The 26128-nt window shown below is 34.6% G+C and overlaps 2 protein-coding genes and 1 long non-coding RNA gene across 10 annotated transcripts; 2 read left to right on the top strand and 1 right to left on the bottom strand.

Moving 5' to 3' along the window:
* Positions 1-2064: 2064 nt before the first annotated feature.
* On the top strand, positions 2065-4024 carry LOC145621519 (uncharacterized). Its single transcript, XR_014108430.1, has 2 exons — positions 2065-2192; positions 3444-4024. It is a non-coding gene; the product is annotated as an uncharacterized LOC145621519 (long non-coding RNA).
* Positions 4025-4390: 366 nt separating this feature from the next.
* On the top strand, positions 4391-6598 carry LOC145621556 (uncharacterized). Of its 2 annotated transcripts, XM_081676285.1 has the most exons (4): positions 4391-4925; positions 5426-5572; positions 5956-6084; positions 6166-6598. In XM_081676285.1, the coding sequence occupies exons 2-4, from the start codon at positions 5464-5466 to the stop codon at positions 6339-6341; spliced, it is 414 nt and encodes a 137-aa protein (XP_081532411.1). In that variant the 5' UTR covers positions 4391-4925; positions 5426-5463; the 3' UTR covers positions 6342-6598. The 2 variants fall into 2 exon arrangements, with proteins under 2 accessions (XP_081532411.1, XP_081532410.1); XM_081676284.1 differs by having other exon boundaries at positions 5956-6598.
* Positions 6599-9684: 3086 nt separating this feature from the next.
* On the bottom strand, positions 9685-25646 carry LOC145619162 (F-box protein At2g17036-like). 7 transcript variants are annotated; one of them, XM_081673787.1, is made up of 15 exons: positions 25373-25646; positions 21777-21855; positions 21574-21685; positions 20184-20336; positions 18926-19050; positions 18077-18253; positions 17434-17544; positions 17223-17342; positions 16961-17142; positions 15753-15916; positions 13182-13511; positions 11944-12025; positions 11674-11806; positions 10983-11257; positions 9685-10390 (listed from the first exon to the last, which is right to left on the bottom strand). In XM_081673787.1, exons 7-10 carry the CDS (start codon positions 17476-17478, stop codon positions 15868-15870), a joined length of 396 nt encoding a protein of 131 aa, XP_081529913.1. In that variant the 5' UTR covers positions 17479-17544; positions 18077-18253; positions 18926-19050; positions 20184-20336; positions 21574-21685; positions 21777-21855; positions 25373-25646; the 3' UTR covers positions 9685-10390; positions 10983-11257; positions 11674-11806; positions 11944-12025; positions 13182-13511; positions 15753-15867. The 7 variants fall into 7 exon arrangements, with proteins under 7 accessions (XP_081529913.1, XP_081529915.1, XP_081529916.1 ...); XM_081673789.1 differs by having other exon boundaries at positions 15753-17142; XM_081673790.1 differs by lacking the exon at positions 16961-17142.
* Positions 25647-26128: the final 482 nt, after the last annotated feature.

Here is a 26128-nt window from a genome sequence, read left to right as displayed (position 1 = left end):
ATAAAAGTTCCCGAAGAATTTACATACAACGTATTCAAATATCTAGCCCTTCAAATTCTATATTTTGAAAAATGACAATGTTGATATTGTTATCAAACTCATGGAGAGTATTGGTGATTAAGTTATTGAGTTTTCAACCTGAAATTTAACCAAGTGAGAGTTAATCGATTTTTGTATTCATTGGAAAACTCTCATCTAAAATGAAAATGTCTAAAGAAGAATAGTAATGAGATATATTACAGTAAGAATAATCTTCTTATGGTCCAGAAGAACCATGAGTAAAGTATATAATAATTACTTATGTTATATTATTACTAATTCATATAAGCTTAGATAATGATATCAAGATATCACAAGTTGCCATAAAATATTATCAATATTTGATTATCAATAGCTACTTTACGACCTCCAGAAGTAGGCAAAATTTTGTGGTAAGGCAACGTGAAACAAAATTGTGATATAAGATAGTGGTAAACACAACATAGGTATTGTTCTCACAAGTATGCATGGATAAATGAAGATGCCTAACAGTGAAGATTTGAAGATTCAAGTTTGATCAGGGAGGATCGGCTATCAAAGAATGTTATTCAGCTACAAATGTGAAGTCACTAAGGCATTGGATAGATTACATTGGAAGATCTCAAGTTATGCATTCATCAGGGGGAGAAAAATACGCGCTGCACTCTTTTTCCCTTAACCATGGTTTTGTCCCACATCGGGTTTTCCTGGTAAGGTTTTTAACGAGGCAGCATGTTAAGGCGTATTACGAAAGTGTTGTACTCTTTTTCCTTCACTAGGTTTTTATCCCATCGGGTTTTCCCTAGTAAGGTTTTAACGAGGCACACTATTCGATAATGGTCATCCAAGGGGGAGTGTTATATAATATATGTATTAGTGGATGCCCATTATATCCCTAGGATTATTCAGGAATATTCTAGATACTATTATTCCCCAAAACCCTAGTTATATCTCAGGTATAAATATATGTATACTCCCACATATTATTGAATAAGAATATCGATCTATTCTCTCTCCTACTTTCTTCTCTTTCTCTTATTTTTATAACAACACTATTTTTTTTTCTAATTTCTTTTTTTCCTTTTTTTCTTTTCTTTTTTTTTTGGTATTTTTTTACACGGGAATATTACTAATATTACACTTTTTTTAAGTACACTAATAACATTTCACTTTGAGTATATAGTTCATTGATCAACAATTCACCATAACACTCAAAATCCCCAACCCTTCGACTATATGTATTTTTTTAGGAAATACCCTCCAAACAATTTCGACTTCTCTAATAACCAAATCAAAGAAAAAAAAATATATACAACACGTTTTTTGCGAAACTGGTCTCATCGAAAAACTATTTGCAAAAGAAAAGAGTAACTCCTACATCATTGAGCCAAGTTACCCGTATAACACTAAATTAGTAACCTCTATAGCTTTGACAAAGTAAACCCCATAATTACTTGTCACATTGCGTGGTCACCGACATATAAGAGTAGACCCTGTTCTTTTAAGCTTTTGGAGCAGGGCAAAGAACATAAGATTTCAGCATAGCAATTAGCAGGGAAAACCAAGTGCCAACAAATTAATAATATTCAGTAGACCATAGCTAAGCAGAGCAGACCAGAACACAAGTCCACAACAGCTCAAAAGAACAGGTCTAAGTTACAACATCAAAATCAACTTCCCGTATTCAAAGTATATTTTTTCTTATAGTATGTATTTAATATCTTTCTAATATACTATATATCCCGTGCATTTTGCACGGATACACTCTAATTCTTTTAAATTAAGAGTACAAATTAAGGTACTTATACTATTTATATTAATAATAATTTTCATTATGGTGAGATTTAAGAGAGAGAATGTATGGTGGGGTATGGTAAAAGTAGGAGAGAGAAAGTTCATGACCAAACTTTCTTGGGCAACCATTGAGGTATAAAATTGTGAATGGTCGTGAAATTTGGTCATTGATGAAGTGGAATAGAAAATACTAATAAACAATTTCATGACCAAATTTTTTGGGTCATCCAATGGCCTTGCTCTAAAGTTTCCAAAAACCAAAAAATGACGCCACTGTATTCTGATATTCTCTATAAAATCTCCTTCATTGAAGCGGCTTTTGAGCTTTCTCTTCGGTCTCCGGTCTCCGGTCTCCACCATTGAAAGTAACGGCTTCTGAGGTAAGATATTACAATTTTATTGTCGAATATCATTTTTTTTTTTTTACGGGGAATATCAATTTCACATAATCATTAATTTTATTAACAGTATACTCAATTTAGGGCTCTTAACTGAAATATTGGTTATAATTAAATACGGTTGTTAAAATATTGCAATTCATAATTTAGCTTTTTAAATTTAGGCTTCATTGAAATATTGGTTATAATTAAATTCTTTTTTTTTTTTTTTTTTTTTTTGAGGGGGGTTATAATTAAATTCTCATTATGCTGGTTTCTAAATTTTTGCTATTCATATTTTTGATAGTTCGGTTTATATATAACCCTTTAATTTAATAATCTGGACAAGTTAGAGGTACTATTTGTTTTAATCTATCGAATATTAATTTCACAATCTAGTGTTAATCGATTAATTTAGTCGTCAGTATACTCAATTTAGGAATTATTGATTGTAACTAATTATGATTAGTGTTTTGATTAAATGTTTGTAATGTTGTTTAGATGGGTGATTATTGGTCTATGTTGCCCAAGGATATCCTTGGTATAATTGCATTGAAATTGGATTCAATAATTGAGGACTTTGTTTATTTCTCAGCGGTATGTCATTCATGGAATCATGCCTTTACTATGGTTAAACTCGAGTGGAGTCGTGTTAATAAACCAACAACACCTTAATTGTTACTAGGTGAGCCTACTAATAATAATAATGATGATGATGGTCGTCGGAAAATCTTAAGTATTGGAAGAAATAATAAGTGTTATCAATCAAGCCTCCCGGAGACTTTTGGGGCGCGATGTTAGGGTTCTCCATATGGCTTTATCTTGATGCTACACCTTAACAAGAAGATCAAGTTATTTAATCCAATCACCAAAGCTCGACTAAACCTCCCATCCCGGCAAACGTGCCAATCGATCCAGAAGATGATATTTTTAATGATCAATTATACTTTGATATTGATTGGAAAAAATTGTGCGTATGCAAGTTCATTGTCTTAAAAATGCCTCAAAGTGATGATTTTCTTGTAATGGCGATCCATTGGAGGCATGACAATCTAGCATTTGCTCACCTTGGAGACCAAACATGGACACCAATACATACATCTTGCGCTAGATATTATCAAGTAATTGATGTTTGTTTTTGGGACAGAGTATTACTCGTTTTATATCAAGACAGAACACTTGTTTATTGTGATATCATGAAATCTGATTTTACACGGCCAAACTTTATTTAACGGTTCCATGTGATGTTTTTAGATGTGTACTTGCGGGGAATGGAGAGATGTATATGGTGGTGATTGATGGTCATTTGCATGTAGTCTCTCGAATGAAGGAGGATTTTTTAGATGATGATGGTTATCCGGACTATCGTACATATGATTTTTTTGTGTACAAGCTTGACGTTGAGAATAAGTTGTGGGAAAAAGTTGAATGTTTGATGGATGTTTCGTTTTTTGTCGGTAATAACACATCAATGTTTGCCAATATATCAATGCTCAAAGAAATGCTATCTACTTTTCCGATGATGAAAAAGACTTTTGGAGACATGGAAGGGTGAGATTTCGTAGACATGATATGGGTGTGTTTGATATGACATCTTTGTGTTTTAAAAAGTTCTACCAAGGTGGCGATGCAGTTTGCGAGAATACATCTCCTACATGGTTTATACCCAAGTTTTAGATATTACTAGTTTTCCTTTTCTTTGAACATTTTCGCTTATAGAGAAGCTTATCTAGTAATAAAGGGGATATGCTATTATCCTTATGGTAGTTTTGTATGAAACTTTTGATTTAATTTGCACTAAATTTCAATTTGAATATTTATGATTTTCTTAATAATGTCTATATTTATATTTTTTATTTTTTTAATAAGTTATAGTCCTTTCTATTAGTCCAAGTTTAGTTTGGTTTATAACATTTTTTGTTTGAATTCTGATCGATTTCAATTTGAATATTTATGATGTTTAATAATGTGTGTGTGTGTGTGTGTGTGTGTGTGTGTATTAGATTTAATAAGGTTCCTTTTTGACTAGGTCAAGCTTAATTTGATTTGAATACATGCATGTAGCAGTCTTTTATATTTAATTTCTTGCCCAAATTTGGTCATAATTTTTATTATAATGTATATAGTGAATTTGATATTACACATCAACTTTGTTATTTGAAGTTGTAATCTGAAATTTTCCTTAAAACTTGGATTTTGAATTATATTCTCTGTTTGCAATCCCCATTTGTTCTAAATTCAGGTTCATCTAAACTAATATTGGCAAATGTGTATGTATTCTCTTTTTAGCTTGATCTTTTCAACTGTATCTACATGTGGGAAAGAGTCTCTCTCTCTCTATATATATATAGTACCATTATGCTGTTATTAGGTGAGCAATCAGGGCATATGATTTGGGCCAAGAGTTGTTATTTTTTTCTCTCGTGATTACATATTGTTACTTACAAAATGAGAGGGAGTTTAAGCAGAGATAACAATCCAATCGAGAATCTGCTAGAAGATAAAGGTTGAAGGAAACAATTAGTGTGACACATGCCGTCACTTGATTTAGATAAAACAAAAACTCAACTGTGTAAATCACTTTGTTTTCTTCTTGCATTTGCATATTATATTGCAGGCTGTGGACCTTGCCAGAAGAGTAAAATCTCTCAATGCTGAAAACTTGGCACTAAAGTCAGAAATCAATCAGCCAAAGGAGAAGTTCAGAAACTCCGTCTTGTGAATGCCGCATTAACGGTATAATCAAATAACATTAACTCATCTTCACCCCTTAATCTTATCTTGCAATACTTCTCCCTGCACTAGGAACTTCTACCTGCATTAATTTTGACAGTTTGGTCTAAAGTGAGGTTGAAATGTACTGGTATTTTTTTAGTTCAACTATGAATTTTAGTTACTGGTGAGCTACAAACTGACCAGAGTTGCTTGTTCTGCTATAACTCTGTATAGTTCTAATAGGTTTGCTTCAATAAGATTAGAATTATTTGTACTTGTTATATGGAGTAAAAGATAACTAATTTTGTTACTTTATTTGTCATACATTCTGTCATGAGAAATTCATGAGTTTGTAATTTTGTATGCTGAACAATTTGTTAAATACAATGTAATGCTCTCTCCCACCTTTCCTTTCTTATGATTTTGCAGAATTTATAAAGTTAATCTCTCTCTCACCTATCCTATGATTGGAAGCTGTTATTTTGTTATCTCTACTATATGTAATTAGATTTTTGCTGCAGGCATAATGGTGACCAAACTAAAGTTATCTCATATATGAATGATTTCTCAAAATCTCTCATACACTCAGTTATTGAAGTGGGTCTCAACACAAATTGTTATGGCAGCGGATGAGAACAATAATATTTCAACTCCAGCACCTTTTACGGGTGAGTGATTCCAGCATTTGGCCGTCTTAATTGTATTTTTCCCCCTTTGTTATTTGTCGTAAGAGTTAAGTACTTCTTCTCTTTGACCTTCTGCCACAGTGATGATAATGTTGAACCTGTTATTGAGGGCTAAATTTTTTATTAGATAGCTTGAAAATTTTTAACGTATACTACTATACTCCCTCCGTCCAAAAATTTAGACAGGAAATAATGGGTAGGTCAAAGGTTTACTTAAAAAAGGTGTAATCTGATTATGGGGACATCTCAAATTGGAAGATGTTAATAGCACTATAGCAGTATAGTAGTGGCTTAAATAGAGCTATAAGTATATATGCTGCTCTTGAATATGTGATTATTTAATTTTGGACTTTTCCTTGTTTCAGAATGGCTCGTACAACTTACTAGCCAAACTTCAAAGGGCTTCTTCAATGACGAGTTCTCAATGCTTATTGAAAAAGCTATGAATTACATATCTGAGATGAAAACTGCACTTCCATGCTTGGCTCTAGATGGTAATAACAATTTCTGCATTGACCAAAATGTTGGAAAAAATGGAGGTGCTGATGAGGATTTTGTGATGATCGATTCTACAGAGGGTGCTAAAACTTGCTGCAATACCACCTTAACAGCCAATGACGAATGCAGAAAGCGTAAAGGAGAAAAGAATGGTGGCATACGAGTGAAACTTCTTAAATACCAATTGCATGACAGTCCAATCAAGAGTTTCTCACCTTTCCAGAATGAAGTTAATTTGATCAGAAGGAGCTAGCCAGATAAATTTCTAATGCCAAATGACGAAGCAGAAATTTTGTTCCAACAATCAAACGGTTATGGTTGTTGATTGTGCAACTCCGGCTGCTTGCAGGTGTAGTCTTGTAGTGTAGAAGAGTCAGAAATCTGCCAGAGGCAGGAAAAATTGTATTGGGCAAAAATTATGTATCAGCCTTTAACTGTAATTTTCTAAGACAATAAAATTTGAGTTATGTCATTGTAACCACATTATGTACAGTAAAATTTTCGACCCAATCTAATTTTGTCTATGTATCCATTAAAAGAAGGGCATTTGCGTCATATTATTTGTATTACACTTTTTTTCTTGATTTATTATTTTTGTAGGCATGTATTACACTTCAAATCTTCAATTGAGTACTGTATTATTTATCATAAATTACAAATAGGGGAATATAAACAAGAATAAAAATAGTACTTGCCCAATAACTTTGTAACTAAAATTTAATTATCGAATAACTTATACGAAGTATTTCAAAGTTACAACAAATACTTCGTATTTAACAGAGGCAGTACTAATTTTTTTTTTAGGGAAAGGTAGCACAAGCTTCTGTTAAATTAAATCCAATTCCGCCAGAGTGATGATACTCTACGGGAAAGGTCCAGTACAAACAAGTTCATCACAAAATCCAATAGTACTAATTGTTTTTCCTTCAACATACATACAGTAAATTCGATAAAACGAAGTAATTAAGTAAATCCCGTGCATTACCATAATTACATGGGTACATTCGAGTATTCTAAATTTGTACTCGTAAGCTATTTTTTAGGCAAGTAAAAGCCAACTACAACTCTGTATTGTAAACGTAAAATTAAGTGTTGATCCTACCGGTGATAACTAAGGTCTGCATGCTGGTTTATATTGCATTGAAGATCAGAAGTTATTGAAGGAATTGTGTCTTCGATCACTATTATGGAGATGATAAGTTCGGTCTTTTTGGGTCTTCATCATCTGTTGATAGACTATGAACGATGATCTTTGGACTAATCAAATGGTCCAAAGCCCGCTAGAATTGATCCTATGAGGTCATACACAAGGGTATTGGGTTAAGCAAGTTAGAGGCCTATTAATGTGCCTCATGAGCAATTGACTAATTATGAAATGAATTGGGCTAGCATAGTTAGATTAGAATTAGGTTTTAGGCTTTTGACATAGACTCTTATTTAAAGATGAGATTTATAAATAAGACTCATGCCTAGGGTTGTAAGCAAGCAGTCATAATTCACACATAGTGTATTTTGACATCAAGGCAGTCAATCCCAAAACCCTAATTCCTCTCTCTAACTCACGACTTTCTCTCTCCTTCCCTAGACCATACGGCCAGTCACCTTGGTGGCGCGTGTGGTGTTCGTGGTGGTTCATGGTTGGTTCATTGCTCGCTCTTCTCCGTAGAAGGTCAATTGAAGGGTTCAATTGCTTAATATGTGCCCGTGGACCAAGTACAGGAATCACGCTTGAGGTTCTTTATCTCTCGTGTTCTTGCTCGATCATACGTGGAATCACGCTTCAAAGGTATAAATTCTTATTTTTTATGTGTTATGCATGAAATCCTTGGTTTAGGTGCTTTATGAATATGATTCATGTTTATTCCGCAATTAATAAACTCCTATGGTTATCTCATAGTCTTGGTTTGTCTAGTCAAGTTTCTAAATCTTGTAATAATACTAGCTGGAATAATGCTAGTAATGCCACTAAGAGCAGAGTTATGGCATCTTGACAAAGAGAGATAGTAGTTGCAATACAGCTTCAAAACTCGATGTTCTTGTGTTGATCATGGGTTTAGGCCTTACAACTAACTTCAGCGTCATTTTTTGACTTCAGTAGCCTGTTGAAAGTGTATGTGGAATTCAAACTGCTTCTTTAAACATACTCTAATAATATTTGCTGTTTGATATAAACTCAATCTGTCCTTTTCGTGTTTAATTTTAGATTCATGTAACTTTAATCCTTTCCTTTCTTAACTTCAGTGGGAAAAGATGCACAGCTGTTAAAGTTGTGCTAGTAATGGATTCCGTGGCTGATACTCTTGTCGAAAAAGTGAAAGCTAGAGTAGTCAAACCCACAGTTGGTCCTCCTGAGGAAAACTGTGATATAACTCCTTGTTGTCACAGAGTCATCTGCAAACTTCATTGAAGGATTAGTCAATGATGCCAAGAATTAAACAGGAGGGCAACCTCATTTGGCCCTCAAGATTCATCTGTCAAGAGTATAAAAGGGAGGGCAACCTCATTTGGCCCTTGCTATTGGACAACGTTCGACCTGACATGAGGACTGCATGGGATTAGCCTTTCGACCCTGCCTTGCCAGTTATTAGGATAAACAGTATCGAAGAAGGGATCCACCATTGTAATGCCAGCAATTTCAGTCTCCAGGTATGATTAATCTCTCTGGTTTGTCCACTAAGTTCTACGGGGTAATTATGAACTCATGAAATGTTCTGAATTTTTCCTTCCTAGCCACAGACCACAGTGAGTTTAACGTAGGAATAATTTTTCGCAGCGTGACATGGAAATTGCTTCTCTATTCCTCTATTGACATAAATCATGTGATGATTGATGCAGGAATGTGTTTTCACAAAAGACATAAACAAGGCAATTCTGATTAGTGATGCAATGGAGACAGGAACAGTTCAGATCAATTTTGCGCCTGCTCGTGGACCAGATCACTTCCCCTTCCAGGTAAGCTTGTGGCGACTTACTAACAAACCAAAACTGAAGATCAGCTTGCTGGCAATAAGTAGTAACTATGCATATCAATATGGAGTATTAACTTAACAGATGAGTCATAAACTCATAATATAGAAACTCTTTATTCGTCTGATGCTTATGATTCTTATGTACGCAGGAAATAAAGGACAGTGGAATTGGTTTCCAGGGGATAACCAACAGTATTAATATGATGACGAAAATTAAGAGCACTGTAATCAATTTGCCTACACAATCGGCTGATTCGTCGGTTTGTGTTAACATTATGTAATGAATAAATCATTTCCCATAGATCTTATCCCTAAGTTATGTTTTAGGCATGTTTTACCTTTATGCAGAGTATATCTTTGAAGGACGAATATCAAATGATGTACTATTATGTTCTTGGAAGCTACCACTTAGCTGCTTACAGTATGAAAGATAGAACTGTCATTTTTCGTTAACAGTTTCTCTTCTTTGTTTCAACTATGAACTTTGCCAATCAAAACGGAGGACGAACACAGAGATGGTGTTCAGCTTACCAGTAGGACCAGTATTGTTGAGATTATGTAATGATTTTTTATTTTTTTTATATACAAGAGGATGTCAAAGTGGGAGTGCAAATATATAGGAAATACTGAAAACAAGATGAAAAAATCCATTCAAGAAATTGTATTTGTGTGTAAAGCTACATGGGAAATACAAAAGCGAAGAAATAATAAGGCCCAGCCCAGCCCAGCTCAGTCAATGAGAACAGGCCCTAACTCTGTAATCTCCTAAAGGGATGTTGACTATTGAGTTTACATTAAATCTATTTGTCCTATATCAGAGTTCAATCTACATTTTTCCACAACATCGTGAATATGGTTATAAAATTGCAAAACTGAGGGCAAGAAGCTAGGGTTTACAATACCTAATACCTTCAGAAGGCAATCAACAAATAATTAGTACAGCATACAGGACCTACCTACAAAAAATTTACTGTAAAAGACACACTATTGGTGATGAGAGTGCTTCCGACTACTAAAAATTGCCTCTCCCTTCTCTCTGTTCCTCCTTCGGATCATTCTAAACACAAATGAAAGTGCTCCAATAGTTGCCATGGCATATAACACTCTAGGCATATAACACTCTATAAGGAGCCAATGCCAGGCCTGACAAGAATGAAAAATACCCAGCAAGCAGGTAGGCAAAGCTCAATTTTACTTCAAGCCCACGTACACCAGGGATGGGGTAAATGAAGAAATTAAGTTCAGGATTTGAGTCACAAACACCATTAAGGATGAAGCCAATGCAAAGAACTGAATCTAGAAACCAAGGAAAGCTCTGACCCATTCTTAATCTCTGCAAACAAAAGCAATGCCCAATATTAAGACGTGCCAAGGTAAGGTTTACAAGAGTTCTCACATTAAAGCTTATTTTTTAAAACACCAAAAAAAAATTAAAGCTTATTTTTGAGCAAAGTGTACTAAAATTGATACATGATGAAATCATTGGGAGTAAAGTAGACTTAGACATCACTGGGACTGAGAGGTGAACTTTCCTAAACTTTTACGAAGCCTTAACTTAAACTTATCTGAAGTCTAAAATTTCCTTAAAATTTCCTCAACTAGTGAGGGTATTTTTGCTGAAGTTTTTTTAATCTCAATTGAACTTATCTAAAACTATCTTTTAATTTGTTAACGGAAAACACAGCCATAATCCAAGGATATCTGGTAGGTAAGGGCATATACCCTAAACCTATTCCTTATGTTCAAAGAAAGTTATACAAGATCTGACAGCCTTCCCACTATTTATGACTCAAGATTGATAGTGTTCATATCCACTCATACACGGTGCTAAAACATAATCCAATTGGGTATTTTATGTGGTGAACATATAATAAGTATCAACAATTACCAAAAAAATTCAAAGAACAAGTCATTGGCATTCATACCTGTAACCAGGCCACTAGGGAAGGAGCAAACATTAGCATTGCAAGAAAATGCAAAATTAGCATCCCATGTCTGTGGTGGAAGATTTCTAACTGTATATTATCATAACTGTAAAGGGGTCCACCAGGAATGTTATGATTCTCTTCTAAAGGCAAACCACGTTTCGACCGACAGCTTTGCTAAGAAGAATACTGTTCTGACCGATCATAGTCTTTATCTTTAGAGTTATGTAATTCGTTTTTTTTGTGTTCCTCTGCGATAGGATGCTGTCAAATAGCTGTCACCAAAAAAAAAAAAAAAAAATGAAAAATTCACTTTTTGTATATGCATGACAAGCCCAAAGACGGGACAGGGGATGAGCCAGAAGAAGCATGCCACAATGCCAAGAAGGTAAGGATAACAATTCAATCATAGTAGGTCAGCCAAGTAACCAACTTCCATCATTCTGTTGAAAACAAATTCTTCACTGAGAAATAAAATTCAGGTCTACATTTCAAATGATATTAAGCTCATCGACTTGGTATCTCCCAGCATATAGACCATTAAATTAACAATAAATGTAGTTTTTATTAATTCAATGATTAGATTTTGTTTCAAGATGTCCTGACCCTGATAAATTTAGTTAGACACTGGCATTTAAAAAAGAGGGAGATCTTTCCCAAAATGACTTGATATTCAACTTGCAAGGATTACCTGCACTATGGCAGCATAAAGAATGGGATATCAGCAGTATTGATAAGCCCAATGCTGGATGAACAAAGCACACTAAAATGGTTGCTACCAAAGCCATCAAGAGTACTGGATAATATCTAATAAGCCTCACCACCTGTCCACAGCAAATTAGGCAAGACAAACATTTTCTATTAGTAGATGAGAAAGTAAATAAAAGGCAAGAAGATTTTTAGGTTGTATTTAAGATTATATGCCAACAGGAGAGCAACTGGTATGTGTCAAAGTCACTACCTTAAATGAAATGATCCTGGAAACAAGGTTGAAAAACTTTTGGAGATAGACCAAACAAAAGTTGCCTTTCCATACTTGCCACCTGCCACATAATGAGCAAGAAGACTATAATCATGACAAAATAGTGATACTTTAGTAGTAATAATGAATTAATGATAGTAGTAGTATACAGATCGAAGATAAATTAACATTACATCAGTAGTATAAAGAGGTAGGATGACAGGCAGTTACAAAAGGAAAAAAAACCACGCAAGATTTCAGCCTTTTTAATTTTATTGAAATACAAAATTAGCACTCAAGTATATTCCAGTAATGTATAAGTTTGTACAGAGCCCATATTTTTTTATTTTCTACTGTCTTCACATATAATCAGGACTGCTTTAAGATTTCAATATCTTTCTCTTTCTTACAAAGACATTGGTATGCTGAGCTTCGATTTTCTGCATTTGAGCATTCAGTATTTGTCCAACTTATGTACATATACAAAATTATGAAAGACTGCAAAGCTTGAAAAGAAAATTATAACACTATACTTCAATATTTTTTTTTACTTGCAACACTTTGACCTATACACTATTCATATACTCCAATTTGACTAGCTTTGATGATTTATATAGGAAAAATATAGTCATGTGAGATATTGCTAGATTCACCTGATTATTAAACTTTATTACATTTACATATTGTGGTAATTAAAGATGTTAGTGATTAAAATAATGTATTGGAAAGCGTGATATGAAAAGTGTTGCAGGTAGAAACAAAAACAGAGGAAGTACTGTTTGTCAAGCCCTATGGTTCAGTAAATCACAGTCTCTGACAAATTTATACCTTCATTTAGAGAATAACTAATTTAATTATGTATCAGAAACCTTTCACAAAATCACAAATCAGGAAATATTTTACTCTGCGGAGACGTATTGTAAATTCTAGAAATTCTCAATCCTCATGCATGAACTTGCACAGAACAAGTGCAGAGAGAGTGTAAAGAGGCATTCAAGCAAAATTGGCATCAGTTCCAATCAATCACAGCCTGCACAACTGCCATAGTGCCATTGCATGTTTGGAGACATGGAAAGTACTAGTCAGGCACAAAAAATAGCAAGCCAGCAATATATTTTATAATTGGGAAGTAGGGACTATCCAAAGCAAGGCCAAAGCAGAATGCAGTTGTGGCATATAAACAAGTTGTTATTTATCCAAAAACAAGTGTATGAAGGAGGAAAATTGAGTAAACTGACCTTTTTCCTGAAGAGTACATGAGCAACGGCACTGACATGGAAAACCAACTGTGAGACTAAAATCAGAATAATGATGAGGCCATTCGCAAACATGTAACAGGCAAGTGATACAACAAGGAAGCTTGAGACTGATGGAATGGGATGAAACTGAAGGACAGAGAGCACCAGAGGGGTCAACAGAGGCACTACAGTCACTAGGACAAATGGGGTAAATAGCTTCATATTACTCCCAACAGAAGTTCACATTGATGGTATAGGCAAATCATGCTCCCAGGCATGTGCTTGCCTCATAAGAGCAAAGAAGACTACGGCAATAGCAAGACCAACTATCTGCAACAGCAACCGCATATCATATGAATTTGGGAAATCAACAAATCCAATACTGAATAGGCATCTTTGTTATGCTTTGAATTAAACATGCAGCTTTGATACATTATTAAAAAGCAAAGCTCAGCAAATCTTAAAATGTAGCCACACAGGCACATCTGCCTATAAGAACAAGTTTGACAATTAATTTTTTAAAAACTGGAGTTGCACTATAATCAGGCATTCATCATTTAGATTGTATCAAAAAAATTGGGGGATCTCACAGCAGGCCACAGAAGACAGTGAATGATGTCAACTGAGAATAGGTGATATGGCATATGCTATAATATTACTCTAGATTATGGAACCAAACAGCTGATAAGGTTCAGTGAACCAATATCCCATACAGGCTTAATTCACAGATCACAATTATGTTTAGCGGGCAGTAAGGAAACCATGTTCAATTACAAAAGTCACATATATTACATATCGGTGATTTGACCTAGTCAAAAAAAAAAAGCTATTAACTCCACATTTAATATCTGCATTGAAATATCAAAATTCTTGTGTGTTATTTAAAAAAAAAAAAAAAAAAAAAAAAAACAAAAACAAAAAACAAAAAAACAAAACAAAAAAACCTACTAGAATAGTAGAATAGAATTACTTAAGAAACCTTTGCTATAAGTTACCCTCTAATGATTTTGTGAATTAGTGATAGAATAGATAATCAAAAGTTGCTTGTTCTTGTAACATATAAAACATAGATAGTCTGTGACCAATAAGAGAAGTTGGGGGAGTTGGATTGTTGATCTTTAGATAAGATAGATTTTCAAACCAATCAACAAATTGCAATTTTCTGATAATGTTCACCATGGAGCCAAGGTATGAGTAAGTTTCCAGTTGTAAACACAAATTTTATCAGCAAATCCTTGCTGCCACACCAGACTTTGATACAAAAACCAAATTTCTAACAATAGAACATTTATTAAAATTTCTTTACAAAAATCAGATCTAGAGTTAAATGAACATGCTCTTTTGGTGAGTGACACATAGCAAAACTTGAGGCAAACAATATTGATACTTAGATCATAGAGCAAAGCTCATCACCTTAGAGCAGTATAGAAGCAGAAATCTGCTTGCAGCAGCAGTGATAAAAACAGAAAAGCTAGCTTTGTAAGCACAGTGAGGATCGACCAGAACCAATGGAAGTTAATGTAATAAATGAGTAGTCATGTACTCCATACTGAATAAATACTAAGGGGCCATTTGGTTGGGGTTAATCATCAAAGGGAAAGGGTATCATTCCCTTTGTTATTGTTTGCTTGTCTGTTTTTGTCATTCCCTTTCCCAATATTTATTTTTGAGTTTACCCATTTTTATTCCAAATTGATTCCCCACCCCCCCCCCCCTACCCTTTTGCATTCCCTTTCCCTACCCACCACTTCACCACAACCTTCTAACCTACCTCCACCACCCAGCCGCCCACCACTACCTCTCCCTATCCCACCGCAGCCTCTCCCCTTCCCACCGCCGCCTCTCCCCTGCCCCCCAACGCCCCTCCCCGGCCCACCGACACCACTGATAAACCCCCTTTCTCTTCCCGAAATTGTTCCCCCACCATACAACCACCCCATAGCCGAGCCACCCCACCTCTTGTCGCCCCTCCCCCTCGCCGCCCCTCCTCTCCATCCCCCAAAAATTAATTCATGAAAAAAACCCTAAAAACCCCTCCACCCCCACGAAAAACAGTCAGCCACCCCTCCTCCCACCCTCGAAACCCTCGCCCGAGGGTTTCGAGGATGAGGGGAGGGGTGGCCGACTATTTTCCGTGGAGGTGGAGGGGTTTTTAGGGTTTTTTCGTTGGTGGGGGATGGTTTTTCAGGAAAGAAGATTGGTTTTTGGGGAGAGAGGGGGGCGGTAAGGGGCCAGAGAGGGGCACCGATGGGTGGGAGAGGGGTGGCGAAGGTGGTGGTGGGGTGGGGTGGCTGGAAAAGTGAAAAAAGGGAAGGTGTTGTGTTTGTAGTGGTGGTGGTGGGGTGGTGGTGTAGTGTTTAGAATGGTGGTTGGATTCTCTTTGTTTTTTTGTAAACATACAACATAGCAATTGGAATGGTTTTTCATTCCATTCTCTTTCATTCCATTCTCTTTCATTCCCATTGTTCATTCCATTCCATTTACCCTGCGTGAACCAAACGGCCCCTAAGAGTAGATACTATGAATATACCAATGATAAGTCAATAACTAGTTAAGAAAAGAATGAAGTACCAGTAACAGGACAGTAGTTTTGTCTGATCCCTGGGCTGAATTCCAGAGTGCTGGTGCAGAGTCTACGATGACTGTTTCAGAATTCAGATTTGGGTATACATGAAGACCAGATGTCCTATCCCAAGCAAAGGCCACAGCTGGAAAGCATCGCATCTTGCAAAGCCCTAATGACATAGCAATAAGCAATAATAAATAAATTAAAAAATTAAAACAAATTGATGCAAAGCAATTAAATAACCATGTAAAAGAGAGTGAAACACAATGTCAAAAGGCCAGATGAATAGATACTGAAATAATTAACTTCACGGAAAAGATATGTTGAATTTGTTTTTACTGTTACAAGGCTCTTGCAATGATAGCTACAAATATCACTATATCACCTTTAAAATATATTCTCCTTCCATCCACAAATAATTATTTCTATTATAATGTAATTTATACTTACAATGTGATAACTAGACAGGTAGTATAATACTGGAAAGTTTACACCCTTGATAAATTGTCAATTAAAGGCACTTGGGTATAAAAAGAGGAACTAGGAATACTCAGCACTATACAAGCCCAAGATATACACGAACTTTTATAATTAATTGCAACCTTAAAAGAACTAATAACAATGATGTCGAATTGAGCGTCCACTCTGTTAAGTCTTAAAGAAGCTGAATCTTACCACAGTTAAATTCTAGCTAATTAAAAAGAAATAATAATAAAAAAGATAATGAAGCAAAACACATATAGATAATTAGATCTGCAGGAAAGGCTCATTAATCCTTAGAATGCTTAGCATTTTATAGCAGAAAAAAGTGTCTTTATTACATGGATAGTGAAAGCAGATTCAGCAAAGAACAAGAGAAACTTCAGCATAATTGTAAAAGTCAACTTATTTCATCCCAATTACAATGCGTCTTTGACTCTTCTCAGCTTTAAAAAGAGAATACAGTGATCATCAAGTTGTCTTACTAGAGTATATGAAATTCAAGCCAAGAAGCCAGGAAGTAGGAATCCTCTAAGTTACTATCTATATCATCTTACATCATGGAATCCAAACTAAGGTTTAGGAAAGAAAACCAGAGGCTATGCTTAAACATTTTTAGCAAATCTCCAATAGTGGGTACCAGGAAACAAAAGGAATCTATAATGTATCAAGATTCCAGATTAAGATTAGCTAATTAAAATCTAATAATATCATATGAAATTCTACTACACACAAGCAAATAGAAATTGAGCACTTAGGGCTGTTTTCAACATCATCATCCTCTTGAGCTGAAAATCCAGAATTTTTTATTCCACAACCACTTGTTTTAAGAGAAATCGTGACTGGTAACAGGCCTAAACTGATGGTTAAAGAAAGATTAAGAGCTATAGGATGATCCTCCTTGAACAATATCTCCTGCACAGTCAGTAATTTAGCATATTAAAATTAATAATGAATGTAGATTCATGACAAATGCAAAATAAGAGAAAGCTTACATTACACAAAATGGCAGACAGAAGTATTGAGAACCGAGAAAATTCCTTAACTCCCTCCCCTGGGTTGAAGAATTGTCCAACAGCCATTGAAGCTGCTGGTGGAGGTCTCCCAGATACCGTCTACATACAGAAGTTTGAGCAGATCAGTTGTAAAGTTGACATGATTGGGTAATACAGGATAAGATTTGTCTAATGAGGTCTAAGACAATACCGGCCGAGGAGCAACTGAAATTGTTATGAATCTAAATCCCTGCATAGCTTCAGGCCTCAACCAAAATACAGCAGATGGAGGAGGCTATTCTGTCTGACTCCCTGGTTCAATCTGATAGTAATGGCCATTAAAAAATCCAGAGATGTCAGTATGTTTAAATTACAATGACGATTTATCGACAAGGGAACTATATCTTTTATATACATGCTAATTTGAATTATATAAGGATGATTTGCCTCCACATACTTCAATAAAAATCACAATGATTACTGAAAGTAAGAAATCTCAGCATAAAACAATTTAATGATTGAAGTCAATCGTTGACCATAAAAATATACTACCTCCAATTCTGAATGTTCTTTATTATGTTAATGTATGCACACAAATTAAAGCAATCAAAGAAAAGGTATTGACATAGTAAAAAGGTATGTGGGTGTAAGAAAAAGGTGGATTAAGTTAAATGAGTTAAGGTGAAAATATTGTGGAGTAAGAGAGATAACATGGTAATAGGGGTTTGTCAAAAAAGGCATTAGTAAAATTGTCAAGAACTTTTTAAATCTGACGAAAACGGAAAGAGTTAAGGCCTTGCAGTATATTAACAAGATAACTTTGAGGATAAAACAGGGAAGTATCAGATTAGTACCTGCCTTGGTGCTGGTCCTGATGGAATTTGTGCCGTTGTTGATGTTACCTCCACTATTCTTTTGCCAAGAGGCAAGTCAGATGAAGAGTTTCCCTTTTCTAGCCAGAGATGAACTCTGATCCCATAACATGGGGAAAGATTTGTAACCAATAAAAAATGGTTTTTCCCATTTGAGCCCTACAGACATGAATAAACTATTACAACTGATACCAGAGCATTCAAGATACCAAAGAATGAATGCAAGCAGCCAGTACGCATAACTCAAACCATTGCAATTGTTTGCAGCTATGGACTTTCAAATCAAAGTACCATAATTATAAACTCCTAAGATTCAATTTATAGCCATGATTCCATGAACAGATTTTTGATACCCTAAAGATAAAAAGAAAGTTTTGATAGCAATCCTTTGATTCCTTTCCATGTTTCAGACAAATGATCACCACATAGATGGCACTATGAAAATAGAGTTAGGGTCTGTTTGTTTCAACTCATCTTCTCTTATTCCTCAAATTAAGTTTAGACAAAATTAGTTCAAACACAGTGAAACATAAATTTTAAGTTTTGATATTATGTATTCAGACAAAAGAAGTTAGACAGAACAGAGCCTTGAAATGGATGTATAAAGTAGTGTGAGAGAAGAAATAGATAACTATTTTATGGCCTCCCTTCTAAAAGAAAAAGGGGAAGAGAAGATAATCAAAAATCATTTATTGTTTGAAAATTTTAATTTAGATGATCCCCCTATATCCCACTTTTCTACATATTTACTTCTATTGACATGTGATTTTTTTTTTTTTTTTTTTTTTGAATAGATTGACATGTGAATTTTGCATAAAAACCCAGACTAACCAGCTTCTGAATATCCAACCAAAGTCTCTTTCCATCCATTGCTAAAACAGTGACTGTAGGCGTCTGAATATAAAGATTCTTTACAAGATTGTCCATATCCCATAAAACATTTTTAGGACAAGAACCTGCGATATGAATTTTGGGCAAAGGTTAGCTCTTTAAAAAGATACCATGAGCAATGTACTTAAAAATGACTTATCTTAAGTGTATATCATTTCTTCCAGTAGTCAGAGAGATAAGCCCCTTTAGTTCAACTATATGAGACTGAAAGCTCATATATATTTTCCAAACTACCATTGAGCTTGCCTTTACATAGATGACATGGTAAAATATTAAAATTCTACCATACTAGCCTAACGTTATTGGGGGAAAAAAGCACAAATAGTTTTCTCTAACTACAGACTCTCCACGCCATCATTTTACATAGTGTATAACCATTTTGGAAAATTCACAAAGTTGTTTCCCACTTAACCTTTTCCCCTTTGCTCACTCCATCTCCCACTCCTCTAGTCCTCTCTAATGGTTATTGTCTTAGTTTTAGAAAACTAACATAGGCTTGATTCATTAAATATAAAATGCTAACTGCTGAAGAAGAATAAATGAATTATCCTATAGTTACACGCTTTTAAAACAAAAGAAGTATATTTGTTGTAGCTTAGAGAAAGTGCATTTCCCAAAGTCCCTCACATCCATCTAACTACACTTCCTGGCTCTTTCACTCCCAAATCTCCCACTGTCTCTCTTACCATCAATTCTCACTTTAAATATTCAATAAGAGGCAGCTAATGTGAAATGTAGATATCAAAATCAAGGTATGTTAGTTGGAATTATCAAAATCAAGATAACCCACTATCCTCACCAATTCCACCGCCAAGGACGTCATCTAAACTACTTTCACTAGGGATTTGGGTATATTTCAGAGTGCTAGTCTGAAATAGCCATAGCAACTCTAATATTTGGGCTACTGGTTCAGCAATAACCACCTTTGCAAAGTAGGCATGCCTATTATGATTGAATAATGTGCTTGTTGTGGGTTTGAGTTCTTTATTATAGGTGTTGACATATGATACTCTCACCTTAATCTACACTTCAAAAAAAAAATTGTTTACTATTTAAAGGTAGCTCAGTTCGTTTGGAAGATCACATGAGCATAATATAGTAGGTGGCAAATATATAACTTTATCTCGCATAGCAATTGTGTAAAGAAGCTGGTCCCTTTCACTACTTTGTGAGAATCCACAAAACCATAAATTTTTACCTTGTAGTCTTGTACCAAATGCAGACAATTTCTTCCCAAGCAGCATTTTAGGGACTCCAAGAATTTGTCTTGCTTCTTGATCTGTGAGAGCCCAACTTGCTTTACGAACTGTGTTTTGCCTTGCTTCTTTTGCAGTACCAGTTTTAGAGGCATCTGTGGTAAACAAAGCATCAACTCATTAAACACCATGATACCTGAATTGTTTTCCAGTAAATTGTTTTCAACATTTATATGTTGGTTTATGAAAGTGGAGTACTTAAACAACAAACTATGCAGTATGGACCATAAACTTTATACACCAAAAACCAAGGTTGACAAATTCTGCAAATCTATATTAGAGCAAAAGAAACTATGCATGCAAAGCTTGAGAGATTGTTGAATGAAATGTCATATAACAGCAAGAGTCAACATATATTACAGCAGAACAAAGAAATACAGAAGTTTCTCAAACATTATCAACCCAGAAAAGAGAAATAAATATAATTTTTTTTCTCACAAAAAGACTAGAAGAGTATTAAAAACTTGATAATGGTCAATTATATCTCATATTTCACGAATTGTACAAGAATTGCAGCAGACTTTGCCAATCCGATGTAACCATGCACTAAAATGTAACAGCAAAAGTCAACATATATTACAGCAGAACAAGGAAATACAGAAGTTCCTCAAACATCATCAGCAACCCAGATTAGAGAAATAAATATAACTTTTCTCACAAAAGACTAGAAGAGTATTAAAAACTTGATTATGGTCAATTCTCCCTTCATATTTCACGCATTGTACAAGAATTGCAGCGGACTTTGCCAATCTGATGTTACCATGCACTAAAATGCACAATCCAAACTATGAAAGTAATCAGTAAAGTACAATCACATTCAAAGTTGCCAACACTTCCTGATACAGCCAGCAAGAAATGAATAAAAAAAGATATGATAGATTCAACTTTATTTAATCAATATCTATACACACACCCAAAAAACACATTGGGCAGCTAAGAAAGAAAAAAGATGCTAATCCATTGATATTAATGGTTTAGACTCTAAACACCGTAGTGGAAAACGGGACTCTTCAGAAATATTAATCCATTGATAAATTCTGCAAAATCATAAGGAAAGGTGGGGGAGAGAAAATATTACATTGTATTTAACAAAATAATGAGCATACTGAATTTCTCATGACAGAATGTATAACAAATAAATTAACAAAATTAGTGATCTTTTACTCCATATAACAAGTAAAAATTCTAATCTTATTGAAGCAAATCTATTAGAACTATACAGAGTTACAGCAGAACAGTCAAAAATAATGCACGTAGAAGTTCCTAGTGCAGGGAGAAGTATTGCAGGATAAGATTAAGGGGTGAAGATGAGTTGATGTAAATTGATTATACCGTAAATGCAGCATTTACAAGACGGAGTTTCTGAACTTCTCCACCAGCTGATTGATTTCTGAGTTTAGTGCCAAGTTTTCAGCATTGAGATATTCTACTATTCTGGCAAGTTCTACACTTGCAAAGGCAAGAAGAAAACATAGTGATTTTCACAGTTGAGGTTTTGCTTTATCTAAATTAAGTAACGGTATGTGTCACACTACCTGTTTCCTTAAACCTTGATCTTCTAGCAGATTCTCAATTGGACTGTTTTCAATTCTCCTGCTTTAACTCCCTCTCATTCTGTAAGTGAAAAAATGTATTACGGGAGCAAAAACAATGACAACTCTTGGCCCAAATCATCTGCCCTGATTGCTCACTCTAACAAGAGTATAATGGTACTATTAGTATTATATATCACTACGTTAGAGCTGATTGGACCCAAAAATGACAACTTTTGACCCAAATCAGCTGCCTTTATATGCTCATTCTAAACTTGTTAAAAGTTCATATAAATTGATTGTCTCACTTTCACACAGAACCTGCAATTCCTCAGCTCCTATATATGTGGTGGCAAAACAGGCAAAACAAGTCAAACAACAGTTCCAACTACTTGTCCTGCCGCTGCACTTGCAGGAAGTCCCAACAACTTATACCTGGTATTTAAACAATGCTATACAATATTCAAAGATTGTTGTTATATTTCAAAATAAAAGAGATCGATCATAGTTTTATTCCTCTCTTTATCTCCTTCTAGCCTACTCTTGCACATCCTAACATGCCAACTCATTTACTCTTTTTACTCTGGTTTATAAATAAATAAATGCTATAAAGGTCATCGAATACTTGACCATATGATAACCTTACCCTTACAGTTAAAAGGTCATTTACATTAGGCCGCTGATCTGAAAGCAATGAAGGTATGGCTCGACTTCTTCAAATTCATATATATACACATAGTTTATTTAGCATTTTGATTTGGTGAATTATAATCCAAACCCAAAAAATACAATTTCTTTCAGTTTAAGTAATAGATCAATATCATAAGTACACCTGCATAGATTAATTAAAGGTTAAGAGTCGAGACGCTTGAGCTAAACATTTTCTTCTTTCCTTTAACCTAGGTGTCAATGGCTTTTTTTTTGTCTGTGTGAAAACCCAAAACCAAAAAAAAATACCAACAAGACTCTTCTCCACATGTAGATACAGTTGAAAAGAATTTCAAGCTACAAAGAGCATACATAGACATTTGCCAATATTAGTTGAGATGAACCTGAGTTTACAACAAATGAGGGATTGCAAACAGAGAATATATTTCAAAATCCAAGTTTCAATTACAATTTTACAGAAAATTTCAGATTACAACTTCAAAATAAACAATACAAAAAACCCCAAAACACAAATAACAACTTTTATTTTTAATTTCAAATTAACAATATAGATTTTAATAAAGATTATAATACAGATTATAAACAAAGTTTGGGCAAGAAAATAAATTTAAAAAATATAAACCAAGTTAAAAAAGGATTATACCTTATATATATATAAAATTAAACATCATAAATATTCATATTAAAATCAATCAGAATACAAGCAGCATATAACATTATAAACCAAACTAAACTTGGCCTAATAAAAAGGACTATATATATATAGAGAGAGAGAGACATTATTAAGAAAAATCATAAATATTCAACTAGAAATTTAGTTCAGATCAACTCAAAGTTCCATTAAAAACTACTATAAGGATAATAGCATATCCCCTTTATTTTACAAAAAAAAAAAAAAAAAAAAAAAAAAAAAAAAAAAAAAAAAAAGCTTTAGTACATTTAAAATTACTAGATAAGCTTCTCTGTAAGCAAAATTGTTCAAAGAAAAAGGAAAACAAATAATATCTAAAACATGGGTATAAACCATGTAGGAGATGTATTCTCGGAAAGTGCATCGTCACCTTGGTAAAATTTGTTTAAACATTTAGATGTCATATCATACACACCCATATCATGTCCACGAAATTTGTCAATTTCATCCCAGTATTCAATTTCATCATCGGTAAAGTAGACACAATTTCGTTGAGCATTTGATATGTTAACAAACATTGATGTGTTATTACCGACAAAAAACGAACCATCTCTCAAACCGTTAACTTTTTCCCACAATTTATTCTTAACGTCAAGCTTGTGAACTAGAATATCATACGTAAAATAGGTACTACAGCCAGATCTTGTTTCCTGCTTCATTCGAGAGACTACATGCAAATGACCATCAATCGCCACCATATACATCTCTCCAATCCCCAAAAGTACATCTCTATAAACCTCGCAAGGAACCGATAAATAAAGCTTGGCCGTAAAATCAGATTTTGTAATATCACAATAAGCAAGTGTTCCGTCTTGATATAATATGAGTAATACTCCGTCCCAAAAACACACATCAATTACTTGATAATATCTACCGCAAGATGTGTGTATTGGTGTCCATGTTTGGTCTCCAAGGCGAGCGAATGCTAAATTGTCATGATTCCAATGGATTGCCATTACAAGAAACTCATCACTTTGAGGCATTTTTAAGATAATGAACTTGCGTACACACAATTTTTGCCAATCTTTATCAAAGTAAAGTTGATCATCAAAAATTTCATCTTCTGGATCGATTGGCAACGTTTGCAGGGATGGGAGATTTAGTCGAGCTTTGGTGATTGGATTAAATAACTCGATCTTCTTGTTAAGGTGTAGCATCAAGATAAAGCCATATGGAGAACCCCAACATAGCGCCCCAAAAGTCTCCGGAAGACTTAATTTATAACACTTATTATTTCTTCCAATACTTAAGATTTTCCTATGACCATCATTATTATTATTAGTAGGCTCACCTAGTAACAACCAAGGTGTTGTGTGTTTATTAGCACGACTCCACTCGAGTTTAACCATATTGAAGGCATGATTCCATGAATGACATACCGCAGAGAAATAAACCAAGTCCTCAATTATTTCCAATTTCAATGCAATTATACCAAGGATATCCTTGGGCAACATAGACCAATCACCCATCTAAAGAACAATACAAACATATAATCAAAACAATAATCATAATTAATTAGAATCAATAATTCAATCAAGATCCCTAAATTGACGACTAAATTAATCAATTAACACTAGATTGTGAAATTAATATTCGATAGATTAAAACAAACAGGGTAATTCTCAGTGGTAGCTATATACGATTGCGGATTCTCAATGGTAGCCAAATTTTTTCAATAATCTCCTAAATAGCATTAGTATTCTAATTAGTCTCTAATATAGCTATATGTAAGTAAATCTGACCAAATTGAACTAAAATCATTAACCATAGTTAAATCAAGTTGTAATTTACTAAAGTACCCCTTTTAATCGAGTCATTAACCATAGTTAAATCAAGTTGTAATTTACTAAAGTACCCCTTTTAATCGAGTACCCTCACAGATCATTCAGTGAAGATGTTCAAAACTCTTCTACATTGAATTGCTGAAAATTCTATCCATTGCAAGACCATTAATCAAAATCTGCCAAAGGTGCATGCTAAATTGTAACACTGGCAAAGTAATTCACTAATTCGTCCCTACTTTACCCTGTTTTTTTCAGTTTTTCTTTTCCCCAAATTTTATGGATTAAAATTGCTATGCTGGCTTTTCCTGTTTTTTAACTTTTTTAATAAGTGCTGTGCAATACATTAGCAACCAAATTTGATTCATAATTATAGGGCATAGAGATATTTGATTCAATTATCAATCTCATAATTTTAGAGATATTTGATATGATGATAACAAATACAAACAACTTACCTCAGAAGTTGCTTCAATGGGGGATAAAAGAGCTTCACGCCAACTGCGCTTCAATGGAGAACGTTGAGTGCGCTTCAATGGATATCTCACTAATCTGAGAGAGACCAAAACATGGATTTAAGGAAAACTTACGATAATTGGAAGGAAATTCAACAAATTGGGGCTGAATTGGAGAATAAATCGAGAAATTAGGGTTCTAGGGTTACAAAAAGGGGCTGAATTGGGGAAATTCGTGAAATTTGGGGGGTGTTTGCTTAGAGGAATAAAAGAGGGGAATAGGTAGACCTGGCAATCCTGACCCGACCCGATTGACCCGACCCGAATAACCCGACCCGTAACCTGAAGTTGACCCGAAATCATTGACCCGAAAATGACCCGAACTCGAACTAACCCGACCCGACCTGAACCCGACCCGAAATGGAGTTGACCCGAACATGACCCGATGACCCGAAGTGACCTGACTCGAATGACCTGACCCGAAATTGACCCGAAACCCGAACTTGACCCGACCCGAAACGACCCGAAACCCGAAGTGGCCCGACCAAATTTTAACCCGAATTGATTGACCCCAATCAACCCGACCCGAATTGACCCGAATAATAAGAGAATAGGATGAAATGGTTAATTACTTGTTTTAAGGCTTCTTTATTTTCTAAGTAATAGGTACTCACGATTTTTTTTTTTTTTTTTTTTAACGATTTTACTTTATTTTCCAACTATTTTTTTTTAAGTGAATTTACATTGGTGACCCAACAC

The sequence above is a fragment of the Chenopodium album genome, chromosome 27 (assembly GCF_948465745.1).
Source record: "Chenopodium album chromosome 27, dcCheAlbu1.1, whole genome shotgun sequence".
Classification (NCBI taxonomy): Eukaryota; Viridiplantae; Streptophyta; class Magnoliopsida; order Caryophyllales; family Amaranthaceae; genus Chenopodium; species Chenopodium album.
This window is presented reverse-complemented; position numbering and strand designations above follow the sequence as displayed.